This window comes from Carcharodon carcharias, chromosome 10 (assembly GCF_017639515.1).
Source record: "Carcharodon carcharias isolate sCarCar2 chromosome 10, sCarCar2.pri, whole genome shotgun sequence".
NCBI lineage: Eukaryota > Metazoa > Chordata > Chondrichthyes > Lamniformes > Lamnidae > Carcharodon > Carcharodon carcharias.
Genome location: NC_054476.1, coordinates 40,321,639 through 40,335,744, shown reverse-complemented (window position 1 = coordinate 40,335,744; position 14,106 = coordinate 40,321,639). Strand labels below are relative to the sequence as shown.

Below are 14,106 nucleotides of genomic sequence, written 5' to 3'. Positions count from 1 at the left end.
TAAACAGTCCTGTCAATTCAGTTCCCAATTTGTGTCTAGATAAGAATACATAGAAGAGAGTTGGACCATAAGAGTTTATATCGCAATAATGTATTTTTTTTTCTAGCTCCACCTTCAATTAGTGATATCAAGAAACCTTTTGAAATCATAGATGGTGAGGAAACCAATCTGAGTTGGAAAGTTACTGTGTTCAGTCCAGAGGTGGTGAACATTGTTACATCTGTGAAGAGGAAAGGGGAGCAGAAGGCAAAGAAGTTATTTCACTGGGAAATTTCAGCAGGGCAGTTATCAGGACCAAAGAGGATAACTAGTCCCTTCAAAAATGTGTGCGATTTATGTGAGAAAGATGATTCCTTCAGTGCTGAGGTGCCAGAATTACAACGTACATCTGACGGTTTCCTCATTCCCTGCTCCGTTACACTGTGTCCTGATGTATCCAAGGATGATGGTGCTGAGTTAATTGTTGAAGTTAAACAGGACACCAGTGAGGGAACCTGTACTGAAAACACAGTACTGAAGGTCACAGCAGGTAATTTCTACATTTTGTACATCACACAAACTTATGGACATATGATGATGAAAAGCTTCAGCTGGAAATCATGACACCAACTTAGAGAGAGTTTGAGATACTATTTGCCTTCCATTTACCAAATCCTGTGAACCCAGTGTTTTTATTTAGTTGGAGAAATATAGCCATTAGTACAGGAAGGTTAATGACTTTCTGAAGCCTTGTCTAGATATGAAAATTAGCTGAGTTTGCTTACAGTTCCAGGCTGACCTCTTGCTCCATTTCTGCTCCCGGAAAGTGTCCATTTTCAGTTCATACGTCATGGTCGGAATATTTAGCTTGGCAGGTGGGGCATGTGCGAGTGTTATCATCAGCTGAGCGTGCCTGACAAATATTCTGTTTCTGTTGCTTTTAAATATAGATTAGCATGTTTTCGGGTGACATTCTGCACATTGATTATAAATAAATAGATTAAACATCATTGAACAGCCGGAATTAAACAAATAATAACAATTATGACAGTTGTCACTTGGATATTCACAATAAGCAAACATTTGGTTCTGCTTCATTATACTTGAACAATGAAAGAGCAATGAAACAAATGTTTCATCAAAGTGGTATCAAAAATGTCTAATACAAGGCATTTAAATGAGAATCTAGAATGATGTCACATAAATTGATACATTCAGGATTCAACTCAAGTCAGTTTGTGTGCCTACTGATATATTTTTTTCTGCATTGTGGTTCAGGACAACAAAAATCAAAAGAAAGTGAAGATGATACTGGTAGTGCCGTTCTTGAGATGATTCCTCACAATAAAAGAGGTACATATTTATGCCAAGTACATAATTTTGATTCTTATCATTTGGCACTCAGTATATATTCTCTTACAATACAAACACATATAATCTCAGCCTGGATTTCAATGTAAGAGGGGCTTTCCAAACTTTTCTTTGAATCTTATAAAGTCTGAAAAGTTGGTAGAGTAACTCAGAAGAGAATCAAGGACAGTGACAGAATTGCTGGTGTACTGAGGGAAATGTTCATGTTAACCACAGCATTGTCCCACCAATAACAGGTGAATAGAATACAAATACAAAAGCAAAGTACTGCAGATGCTGGAAATCTAGAATAAAAACAGAAAATGCTGGAAACACTCAGCAGGCCAGGCAGCATCTGTGGAGAGAGAAACAGTTAACATTTCAGGTTGTGATACTTCACCTGTTCTAATGAAGGGTCATCGGTCTAAAACATTAAATCTGTTTCTTTACATAGATGTTGCCTGATCTGCTTAATGTTTCCAGCATTTGCTACTTTTTATTATAAAAGGAATGCTTGTTTATTTGAAGCTTTTTGGTGCCTTTAGTTTAGGGCAGGGGTGGGGAACCATTTTGTGTAAAGAGCCATTCATACATGGACAAAATCATTGTGGGCACAGACACATAAAAATCAACTTAATTTAGTTTTTCAGAGCTGATACAGAAATGTTCAACTCACCCACTGCTTTAATGCGATGGCTGAATTTGAATATTATATTGTTAAATATTATTATAGTAATTTAGCTGATGCTTCTACCCAAAGCAAATTCGTAACAACCATGATAAATGCTCTTTTGAAGGTGCTACTTTGGGGTCACAGCCGAATCAGCTGTGTGCCCACCGACCTGTCAATGGCCGATTGAAGCTGTTTAAAAAGTAATTAAAGTATTTAATGGACTTGCCTGTCCAACCTTAAAGTTGGCGGGAAGGCTGGGAGCCCATGCGGGCTTCAGAAAAAGCATGAAACCTCGTCCTCGGGCGGGATGAGGTTTCATGAAGGTTTTAAAATTGTTTCTAAAGGTGAAAAATGTGCTGGCCATGTCCCAACTCATGTGACAGTGTCACAAGAGGGGACATGTCAGGGAAATTTTATGTTTGCGCATTTACCATTTTTGAATTTGTCACTGATGTCCCTGAGGCAGCATTTTTCCTCAGGGAGATGAGTGTGCTCTTTCATGCAAATGCACGTAAGAGCGCATTCCTGACTTAGGAAATTTCCCTCCGCTTGCACAGGGAGCGCATAGAGCTTCCTGGCGGATGTCACGCTGGGCGGGCCTTAATTACTTAATTCGCCTACCCACGTAAAATGGTGGCACACCCCTGATTGGGGGCACCGACTGGAGGCCCACCTGTGTGCACATGCTCCTGAACATCTCCCCCCGAACCGGGGGTGCGTGGTGGGGATTCTTCCCTATGTTGGTTTACATTGTAAGGTTCATGATTCCCATAGGGTGGCTCTACACTAGAGCTTGCAGTTCATTAATCCTGCTGGCTGAAACTAACTTTACTTATAAAGCTGCCTCAAGGTGAGTAACAATAAATTATTCATTCGAAGAGGCTCAAACAGTGGTTCATTAGCTTGTTAATAGCCCAGTGTAATCAAGGGAACTCAGTTTGAGCAGAACTTGTATGTAGCTTGGAGAAAGTGAGGCATCTGCAACTGAGAACCTATTAATTCTCCATCTAGTTGTTCAATAGACATTCCTGTCAATTCAGTTCCCAATTTGTGTCTAGATAAGAATAAATAGAAGAGAGTTGGACCACAAGAGTTTATATCGCAATAAAGTCTTTTGTTTCCAAGCTCCACCTTCAATTAGTGATATCAAGAAACTTTGTGAAATCATAGATGGTGAGGAAACCAATCTGAGTTGGGAAGTTACTGTGTTCAGTCCAGAGGTGGTGAACATTGTTACATCTGTGAAGAGGAAAGGGGAGCAGAAGGCAAAGAAGTTATTTCACTGGGAAATTTCAGCAGGGCAGTTATCAGGCCCAAAGAGGTTAACTAGTCCCTTCAAAAATGTGTGCGATTTATGTGAGAAAGATGATTCCTTCAGTGCTGAGGTGCCAGAATTTCAACGTACATCTGACGGTTTCCTCATTCCCTGCTCCGTTACACTATGTCCTGATGTATCCAAGGATGATGATGCTGAGTTAATTGTTGAAGTTAAACAGGACACCAGTGAGGGAACCTGTACTGAAAGCACAGTACTGAAGGTCACAGCAGGTAATTTCTACATTTTGTACATCACACAAACTTATGGACTTATGATTATGAAAAGCTTCAGCTGGAAATCATGACACCAACTTGGAGAGAGTTTGAAATACTATTTGACTTCCACTTAGCAAATCCTGTGAACCCAGTGTTTTTATTTAGTTGGAGAAATATAGCCATTAGTGCAGAAAGGTTAATGATTTTCTGAAGCCTTGTCTAGATATGAAAATTAGCTGAGTTTGCTTACAGTTCCAGGCTGACCTCTTGCTCCATTTCTGCTCCCGGAAAGTGTCCATTTTCAGTTCGTACTTCATGGTCAGAATTTTTAGCTTGGCGGGTGGGGCATGTGCAAGTGTTAAATAAAACGTGTTGACATCAGCTGAGCATGCCTGACAAATATTCTGTTTCTGTTGCTTTTAAATATAGATTAGCATGTTTTCGGGTGACATTCTGCACATTGATTATAAATAAATAGATTAAACATCATTGAACAGCCGGAATTAAACAAATAATAACAATTATGACAGTTGTCACTTGGATATTCACAATAAGCAAACATTTGGTTCTGCTTCATTATACTTGAACAATGAAAGAGCAATGAAACAAATGTTTCATCAAAGTGGTATCAAAAATGTCTAATACAAGGCATTTAAATGAGAATCTAGAATGATGTCACATAAATTGATACATTCAGGATTCAACTCAAGTCAGTTTGTGTGCCTACTGATATATTTTTTTCTGCATTGTGATTCAGGACAACAAAAATCAAAAGAAAGTGAAGATGATAGTGGTAGTGCCGTTCTTGAGATGATTCCTCACAATAAAAGAGGTAAATATTTATGCCAAGTACATAATTTTGATTCTTATCATTCGGCACTCAGTATATATTCTCTTACAATACAAACACATATCATCTCAGCCTGGATTCCAATGTAAGAGCGGCTTTCCAAAATTTTCTTTGAATCTTATAAAGTCTGAAAAGTCGTTAGAGTACCTCAGAAGAGAATCGAGGACAGTGACAGAATTGCAGGTGTACTGAGGGAAATGTTCATGTTAACCACAGCATTGTCCCACCAATAACAGGTGAAAAGAATACAAATACAAAAGCAAAGTACAGCAGATGCTAGAAATCTAGAATAAAAACAGAAAATGCTAGAAACACTCAGCAGACCAGGCAGCATCTGTGGAGAGAGAAACAGTTTACATTTCAGGTTGTGATACTTCACCTGTTCTAATGAAGGGTCATCGGTCTAAAACATTAACTCTGTTTCTCTACACAGATGCTGCCTGACCTGCTTAATGTTTCCAGCATTTGCTACTTTTTATTATAAAAGGAATGCTTGTTTATTTGAAGCTTTTTGGTGCCTTTGGTTTAGGGCAGGGGTGGGGAACCTTTTTGTGTAAAGAGCCATTCATACATGGACAAAATCAATTGTGGGCACAGACACATAAAAATCAATGTAATTTAGTTTTTCAGAGCTAAGACAGAAATGTTCAACTCACCCACTGCTTTAATGCGATGGTTGAATTTGAATATTATATTGTTAAATATTATTATAGTAATTTAGCTGATGCTTCTACCCAAAGCAAATTCGTAAAAACCATGATAAATGCTCTTTTGAAGGTGCTACTTTGGGGTCACAGCCGAACCAGCTGTGTGCCCACCGACCTGTCAATGGCCGATTGAGGCTATTTAAAAAGTAATTAAAGTAGTTAATGGACTTGCCTGTCCAACCTTAAAGTTGGCAGGCAGGCTGGGAGCCCATGCGGGCTTCAGAAAAAGCATGAAACCTCGTCCTCGGGTGGGATGAGGTTTCATGAAGGTTTTAAAATTGTTTTTAAAGTTTGAAAAAGGTGCTGGCCATGTCCCAACAATATCACATGAGGGGACATGTCAGGGAAATTTTATGTTTGCGCATTTACCATTTTTGAATTTGTCGCTGATGTCGCTGAGGCAGCATTTTTCCTCAGGGAGATGAGTGTGCTCTTTCATGCACATGCACGTAAGAGCGCATTCCCAACTTAGGAAATTTCCCTCCGCTTGCACAGGGAGCGCATATTGCTTCCTGGTGGATGTCACGCTGGGCGTGCCTTAATTACTTAATTGGCCTGCCCACGTAAAATGGCGGAACAACCCTGATTGGGGGCACAGATTGGAGGCCCACCTGCACACACCTGCTCCTGAACATCTCCCCCCGAGCCGGGGGGTGAAATTCTTCCCTGTGTGTGGTGTGTTAACATAGTAAAGTTCATGATTCCCATAGGGTGGCTCTACACTAGAGCTTGCAGTTCACTAATCCTGCTGGCTGAAACTCACTTTACTTACAAAGCTGCCTCAAGGTGAGTAACAACAAATTATTCACTCGAAGAGGCTCAAACAGTGGTCCATTAGCTTGTTAATAACCAAGTGTGATAAAGGGAACTCAGTTTGAGCAGAACTTGTATGTAGCTTGGAGAAAGTGAGGCATCAAGTGAGAACCTATTAATTGTCCATCTAGTTGTTCAAAAGACATTCCTGTCAATTCAGTTCCCAATTTGTGTCTAGATAAGAATAAATAGAAGAGAGTTGGACCATAAGAGTTTATATCGCAATAAAGTCTTTTTTTTTCTAGCTCCACCTTCAATTAGTGATATCAAGAAACCTTGTGAAATCATAGATGGTGAGGAAACCAATCTGAGTTGGGAAGTTGCTGTGTTCATTCCAGAGGTGGTGAACATTGTTACATCTGTGAAGAGGAAAGGGGAGCAGAAGGCAAAGAAGTTATTTCACTGGGAAATTTCAGCAGGGCAGTTATCAGGACCAAAGAGGATAACTAGTCCCTTCAAAAATGTATGCGATTTATGTGAGAAAGATGATTCCTTCAGTGCTGAGGTGCCAGAATTACAACGTACATCTGACGGTTTCCTCATTCCCTGCTCCATTACACTGTGTCCTGATGTATCCAAGGATGATGGTGCTGAGTTAATTGTTGAAGTTAAACAGGACACCAGTGAGAGAACCTGTACTGAAAACACAGTACTGAAGGTCACAGCAGGTAATTTCTACATTTTGTACATCACACAAACTTATGGACATATGATGATGAAAAGCTTCAGCTGGAAATCATGACACCAACTTAGAGAGAGTTTGAGATACTATTTGCCTTCCATTTACCAAATCCTGTGAACCCAGTGTTTTTATTTAGTTGGAGAAATATAGCCATTAGTACAGGAAGGTTAATGACTTTCTGAAGCCTTGTCTAGATATGAAAATTAGCTGAGTTTGCTTACAGTTCCAGGCTGACCTCTTGCTCCATTTCTGCTCCCGGAAAGTGTCCATTTTCAGTTCATACGTCATGGTCGGAATATTTAGCTTGGCAGGTGGGGCATGTGCGAGTGTTATCATCAGCTGAGCGTGCCTGACAAATATTCTGTTTCTGTTGCTTTTAAATATAGATTAGCATGTTTTCGGATGACATTCTGCACATTGATTATAAATAAATAGATTAAACATCATTGAACAGCCGGAATTAAACAAATAATAACAATTATGACAGTTGTCACTTGGATATTCACAATAAGCAAACATTTGGTTCTGCTTCATTATACTTGAACAATGAAAGAGCAATGAAACAAATGTTTCATCAAAGTGGTATCAAAAATGTCTAATACAAGGCATTTAAATGAGAATCTAGAATGATGTCACATAAATTGATACATTCAGGATTCAACTCAAGTCAGTTTGTGTGCCTACTGATATATTTTTTTCTGCATTGTGGTTCAGGACAACAAAAATCAAAAGAAAGTGAAGATGATACTGGTAGTGCCGTTCTTGAGATGATTCCTCACAATAAAAGAGGTACATATTTATGCCAAGTACATAATTTTGATTCTTATCATTTGGCACTCAGTATATATTCTCTTACAATACAAACACATATAATCTCAGCCTGGATTTCAATGTAAGAGGGGCTTTCCAATCTTTTCTTTGAATCTTATAAAGTCTGAAAAGTTGGTAGAGTAACTCAGAAGAGAATCAAGGACAGTGACAGAATTGCTGGTGTACTGAGGGAAATGTTCATGTTAACCACAGCATTGTCCCACCAATAACAGGTGAAAAGAATACAAATACAAAAGCAAAGTACTGCAGATGCTGGAAATCTAGAATAAAAACAGAAAATGCTGGAAACACTCAGCAGGCCAGGCAGCATCTGTGGAGAGAGAAACAGTTAACATTTCAGGTTGTGATACTTCACCTGTTCTAATGAAGGGTCATCGGTCTAAAACATTAAATCTGTTTCTTTACATAGATGTTGCCTGACCTGCTTAATGTTTCCAGCATTTGCTACTTTTTATTATAAAAGGAATGCTTGTTTATTTGAAGCTTTTTGGTGTCTTTGGTTTAGGGCAGGGGTGGGGAACCTTTTTGTGTAAAGAGCCATTCATACATGGACAAAATCATTGTGGGCACAGACACATAAAAATCAACTTAATTTAGTTTTTCAGAGCTAAGACAGAAATGTTCAACTCACCCACTGCTTTAATGCGATGGCTGAATTTGAATATTATATTGTTAAATATTATTATAGTAATTTAGCTGATGCTTCTACCCAAAGCAAATTCGTAACAACCACGATAAATGCTCTTTTGAAGGTGCTACTTTGGGGTCACAGCCGAATCAGCTGTGCGCCCACCGACCTGTCAATGGCCGATTGAAGCTGTTTACAAAGTAATTAAAGTATTTAATGGACTTGCCTGTCCAACCTTAAAGTTGGCAGGCAGGCCGGGGGCCCTAGCGGGCTTCGAAAAAGCATGAAACCTCGTCCTTGGGCGGGATGAGGTTTCATGAAGGTTTTAAAATTGTTTCTAAAGTTTGAAAAAGGTGCTGGCCGTGTCCCAACTCATGTGACAGTGTCACAAGAGGGGACATGTCAGGGAAATTTTATGTTTGCGCATTTACCATTTTTGAATTTGTCACTGATGTCCCTGAGGCAGCATTTTTCCTCAGGGAGATGAGTGTGCTCTTTCATGCACATGCACGTAAGAGCGCATTCCTGACTTAGGAAATTTCCCTCCGCTTGCACAGGGAGCGCATAGAGCTTCCTGGCGGATGTCACGCTGGGCGGGCCTTAATTACTTAATTCGCCTACCCACGTAAAATGGTGGCACACCCCTGATTGGGGGCACCGACTGGAGGCCCACCTGTGTGCACATGCTCCTGAACATCTCCCCCCGAACCGGGGGTGCGTGGTGGGGATTCTTCCCTATGTTGGTTTACATTGTAAGGTTCATGATTCCCATAGGGTGGCTCTACACTAGAGCTTGCAGTTCATTAATCCTGCTGGCTGAAACTAACTTTACTTATAAAGCTGCCTCAAGGTGAGTAACAATAAATTATTCATTCGAAGAGGCTCAAACAGTGGTCCATTAGCTTGTTAATAGCCCAGTGTAATCAAGGGAACTCAGTTTGAGCAGAACTTGTATGTAGCTTGGAGAAAGTGAGGCATCTGCAACTGAGAACCTATTAATTCTCCATCTAGTTGTTCAATAGACATTCCTGTCAATTCAGTTCCCAATTTGTGTCTAGATAAGAATAAATAGAAGAGAGTTGGACCATAAGAGTTTATATCGCAATAAAGTCTTTTGTTTCCTAGCTCCACCTTCAATTAGTGATATCAAGAAACTTTGTGAAATCATAGATGGTGAGGAAACCAATCTGAGTTGGGAAGTTACTGTGTTCAGTCCAGAGGTGGTGAACATTGTTACATCTGTGAAGAGGAAAGGGGAGCAGAAGGCAAAGAAGTTATTTCACTGGGAAATTTCAGCAGGGCAGTTATCAGGCCCAAAGAGGTTAACTAGTCCCTTCAAAAATGTGTGCGATTTATGTGAGAAAGATGATTCCTTCAGTGCTGAGGTGCCAGAATTTCAACGTACATCTGACGGTTTCCTCATTCCCTGCTCCGTTACACTATGTCCTGATGTATCCAAGGATGATGATGCTGAGTTAATTGTTGAAGTTAAACAGGATACCAGTGAGGGAACCTGTACTGAAAGCACAGTACTGAAGGTCACAGCAGGTAATTTCTACATTTTGTACATCACACAAACTTATGGACATATGATTATGAAAAGCTTCAGCTGGAAATCATGACACCAACTTGGAGAGAGTTTGAAATACTATTTGACTTCCACTTAGCAAATCCTGTGAACCCAGTGTTTTTATTTAGTTGGAGAAATATAGCCATTAGTGCAGGAAGGTTAATGATTTTCTGAAGCCTTGTCTAGATATGAAAATTAGCTGAGTTTGCTTACAGTTCCAGGCTGACCTCTTGCTCCATTTCTGCTCCCGGAAAGTGTCCATTTTCAGTTCGTACTTCATGGTCAGAATTTTTAGCTTGGCAGGTGGGGCATGTGCAAGTGTTAAATAAAACGTGTGGACATCAGCTGAGCATGCCTGACAAATATTCTGTTTCTGTTGCTTTTAAATATAGATTACCATGTTTTCGGGTGACATTCTGCACATTGATTATAAATAAATAGATTAAACATCATTGAACAGCCGGAATTAAACAAATAATAACAATTATGACAGTTGTCACTTCGATATTCACGATAAGCAAACATTTGGTTCTGCTTCATTATACTTGAACAATGAAAGAGCAATGAAACAAATGTTTCATCAAAGTGGTATCAAAAATGTCTAATACAAGGCATTTAAATGAGAATCTAGAATGATGTCACATAAATTGATACATTCAGGATTCAACTCAAGTCAGTTTGTGTGCCTACTGATATATTTTTTTCTGCATTGTGATTCAGGACAACAAAAATCAAAAGAAAGTGAAGATGATACTGGTAGTGCCGTTCTTGAGATGATTCCTCACAATAAAAGAGGTACATATTTATGCCAAGTACATAATTTTGATTCTTATCATTTGGCACTCAGTATATATTCTCTTACAATACAAACACATATAATCTCAGCCTGGATTTCAATGTAAGAGGGGCTTTCCAAACTTTTCTTTGAATCTTATAAAGTCTGAAAAGTTGGTAGAGTAACTCAGAAGAGAATCAAGGACCGTGACAGAATTGCTGGTGTACTGAGGGAAATGTTCATGTTAACCACAGCATTGTCCCACCAATAACAGGTGAAAAGAATACAAATACAAAAGCAAAGTACTGCAGATGCTGGAAATCTAGAATAAAAACAGAAAATGCTGGAAACACTCAGCAGGCCAGGCAGCATCTGTGGAGAGAGAAACAGTTAACATTTCAGGTTGTGATACTTCACCTGTTCTAATGAAGGGTCATCGGTCTAAAACATTAAATCTGTTTCTTTACATAGATGTTGCCTGACCTGCTTAATGTTTCCAGCATTTGCTACTTTTTATTATAAAAGGAATGCTTGTTTATTTGAAGCTTTTTGGTGCCTTTGGTTTAGGGCAGGGGTGGGGAACCTTTTTGTGTAAAGAGCCATTCATACATGGACAAAATCATTGTGGGCACAGACACATAAAAATCAACTTAATTTAGTTTTTCAGAGCTAAGACAGAAATGTTCAACTCACCCACTGCTTTAATGCGATGGTTGAATTTGAATATTATATTGCCAAATATTATTATAGTAATTTAGCTGATGCTTCTACCCAAAGGAAATTCGTAACAACTATGATAAATGCTCTTTTGAAGGTGCTACTTTGGTGTCACAGCCGAATCAGCTGTGCGCCCACCGACCTGTCAATGTCCGATTGAGGCTGTTTAAAAAGTAATTAAAGTAGTTAATGGACTTGCCTGTCCAACCTTAAAGTTGACGGTCAGACCGGGAGCCTTGGCGGGCTTCAGAAAAAGCATGAAACCTCGTCCTCGGACGGGATGAGGTTTAATGAAGGTTTTTAAAGTTGTTTTTAAAGTTTGAAAAAAGTGCTGGCCATGTCCCAACTCATGTGACCGTGTCACATGAGGGGACGTGTCAGGGAAATTTTATGTTTGCGCATTTACCATTTTTGAATTTGTCGCTGATGTCCCTGAGGCAACATTTTTCCTCAGGAAGATGAGTGTGTTCTTTCATGCTTGTTTATTTGAAGCTTTTTGGTGGCTTTGGTTTAGGGCAGTGGTGGGAAACCGTTTTGTGTAAAGAGCCATTCATACATGGACAAAATCAGTTGTGGACACAAACACATAAAAATCAACTTAATTTAGTTTTTCAGAGCGAAGACCGAAACGTTCAACTCGCCCACTGCTTTAATGCGATGGCTGAATTTGAATATTATATTGTTATTTATTATTATATTAATTTAGCTGATGCTTCTACCCAAAGCAAATTCGTAACAACTATGATAAATGCTATTTTGAAGGTGGTACTTTCATGGGTCAATATTTTTGGAAATTTTGTTTAAGTAGTCACAATGGCAAATGCACTGTCACCGTTACATTATAGGTTGCTGATTACCGCATTACAACAGGGTCTCTCATCATATAATGCTAAGAACTGTCTGGCCATCCTGATGTTCTCAGTTCAGTTCACAAAGAGCACTTTATGTATATCTCAGTTCACTAATTCTGCAGGCTATGTAAATCCCCACCAATCCTATGGAGGGGGCTGCAAAATCCTGCCCCAGAAACTCCAATTTTCGTTAACCAGTATTTAATTGGCATTTGTCATTTTCTTTAAATCAATATAGACAACATCTACTGCATTCTCTTCATCAAAAGATTCAATTAGTCAAGAACGATCTGCTTTTTACAAATCCATGCTGCATCTTCTTAATTAAATCAAACCTCTCCAAGTGCCTGATTAAATTTTTCTCTGATTATTGTTTCTAAAATCTTACCCACCACTGATGTTAAACTGACCAACTGTGGTTACCAGGAATCAACAAGTGTGTCACCTTTGCCATTTTCCAATCCTCTAGCACCTCATCCACATTGAGGAATGATTTGAAGCTTATGGCAAACCTTTCTGCTATTTCCACTCCCCTTCGATAACCTGGGAAAGAAGACATCCAGATGAAGCACCCTATCCATTCTAAACATAGTCATCCTTTCCAGTACATCCTGCCTATCAATTTTCAGCACATCCATTATCTCAGCATCCTCTTCTTTAGTAAACCCCAATACAAGGGTACTCATTAATTATCCGAGCCTTGCCCGCCACCTCTAAACAGATATTCACCCTACTGTCCCGAACAGGCCTCACCCCACCTCCTACCACCTGTTTATTATTTACATAATGTAGAAGATTTTTGAGTTTAGTCTATGTTAGTTGCCATTCTATTCTCATGTTCTCTCTTTGTAAATCTTGTTTTCCTCTTTATTTCTCTTCTCAACGTATTTTATTTAGTCTGGTTCTTACTTGAGGAATTCACCAGATATGCATCATACACCCTATTTTTTGATTCATCATATTCTTGATTGCTCTTGCCATCTAAGAAGCCCTAGTTTTGTTTCCACTGCCTTTCCCTTTTGATGGAGTACACCTGGTTTATGCTTGAAACATCTGTTCTGATACAGTTACATTTTTTCTGTCCAACTTAGGTTCCATTTTACCCTGGCAAAATCCCCTGTCATCCCATTGAAGTTAGCCCTCTTCCAAATTAGAAGTTCTACTTTAGATTGTTCCTGCTCTTCTCCATTACTTATGATACAATGATCACTCTTACCCAATTGCTCTGCCACAGATGTTTGATCTAATTGGCCAACCTCATTCCCCAGCATCAGATCCAGCAATGCCTCATTTCTAATTGGACCAAAAACCTACTTATCAAGGAAGTTCTCCTGAACACGTTTCAAAAATTTCTCCCTCTCCTTACCCTTTCCTCTGACATTATCCTAGTCAATATCTGGGTAACAAACATACCCCAATATAACTATTCTACATTTCTACAAAGCTCTAAGATTTTCCTCCAAAATTGCCCCTCCATCTCTTTCTCTCATTATTTGGAGGCCATACACTTTTTGCTTCTCAACTCCAATCAAGTGGGATCTGTGCTTACCCCCTTAAGGACATTCTCTCTTTCCAACAGTACAATCTCTTCTCTAATCAGTACTGCCACCCAACTTCCTTTATTCCTTCCCTATCTCTTCTGACCACTTTGGATCTGTGAGCCTTAAGCACCCAGTTTTCATTATTTTTAAGCCAGACTTCTATTATTGCCACTACTCCATGTTCCCACACAATTATTTTGCTTGTAGCTCACAAAGCTTATTCGCCACACTTTGTGTGTTTACATACATGCATTCTCAACCTGTCTTTATATTCCTCATAATCATTCTTAGCTTGCTGCTACCTATATATGTTATGCTTCCTTTTCTAGTACAATTGAACACTGTCCCTCCTTTAAGCACCTTTATTCCACTTTTCTATTTCAATACTCTGGTGCTCAATGCTCCCAACTGCTCTTCTCCGCCCAGCACCTCCCAATTAAGTTTGAACCCTCCCTAACCAAAATAGTGAACCTTCCCCTGAGGACATTGGTCCCTGTCTTGTTGAGACCTAGTTCCAATGCCCCACACTGTGTGGAACCCATGAGGGTAACAGAAACGTCTGTCTGCCTGCGTAACTATGGAATCTCCTCTACTGCATTGCTAAAC

General features: G+C 39.4%; 1 protein-coding gene across 14 annotated transcripts in view; it reads left to right on the top strand.

Annotated features, from left to right (window-relative positions):
- Positions 1 to 14,106, top strand: part of LOC121283378 — a 111,162-nt gene that overhangs the window by 43,102 nt on the left and 53,954 nt on the right. For 9 of the 14 annotated variants that reach the window (XM_041197886.1, XM_041197882.1, XM_041197894.1 and 6 more), the window contains 6 exons: positions 107 to 529; positions 1,258 to 1,332; positions 4,293 to 4,367; positions 6,151 to 6,573; positions 7,302 to 7,376; positions 10,337 to 10,411. In XM_041197886.1, the coding sequence (XP_041053820.1) occupies positions 107 to 529; positions 1,258 to 1,332; positions 4,293 to 4,367; positions 6,151 to 6,573; positions 7,302 to 7,376; positions 10,337 to 10,411 (1,146 nt within the window). The remainder of the gene's footprint in view (positions 1 to 106; positions 530 to 1,257; positions 1,333 to 4,292; positions 4,368 to 6,150; positions 6,574 to 7,301; positions 7,377 to 10,336; positions 10,412 to 14,106) is intronic. The other 5 variants (XM_041197891.1, XM_041197890.1, XM_041197884.1 and 2 more) reach the window with 5 other exon arrangements.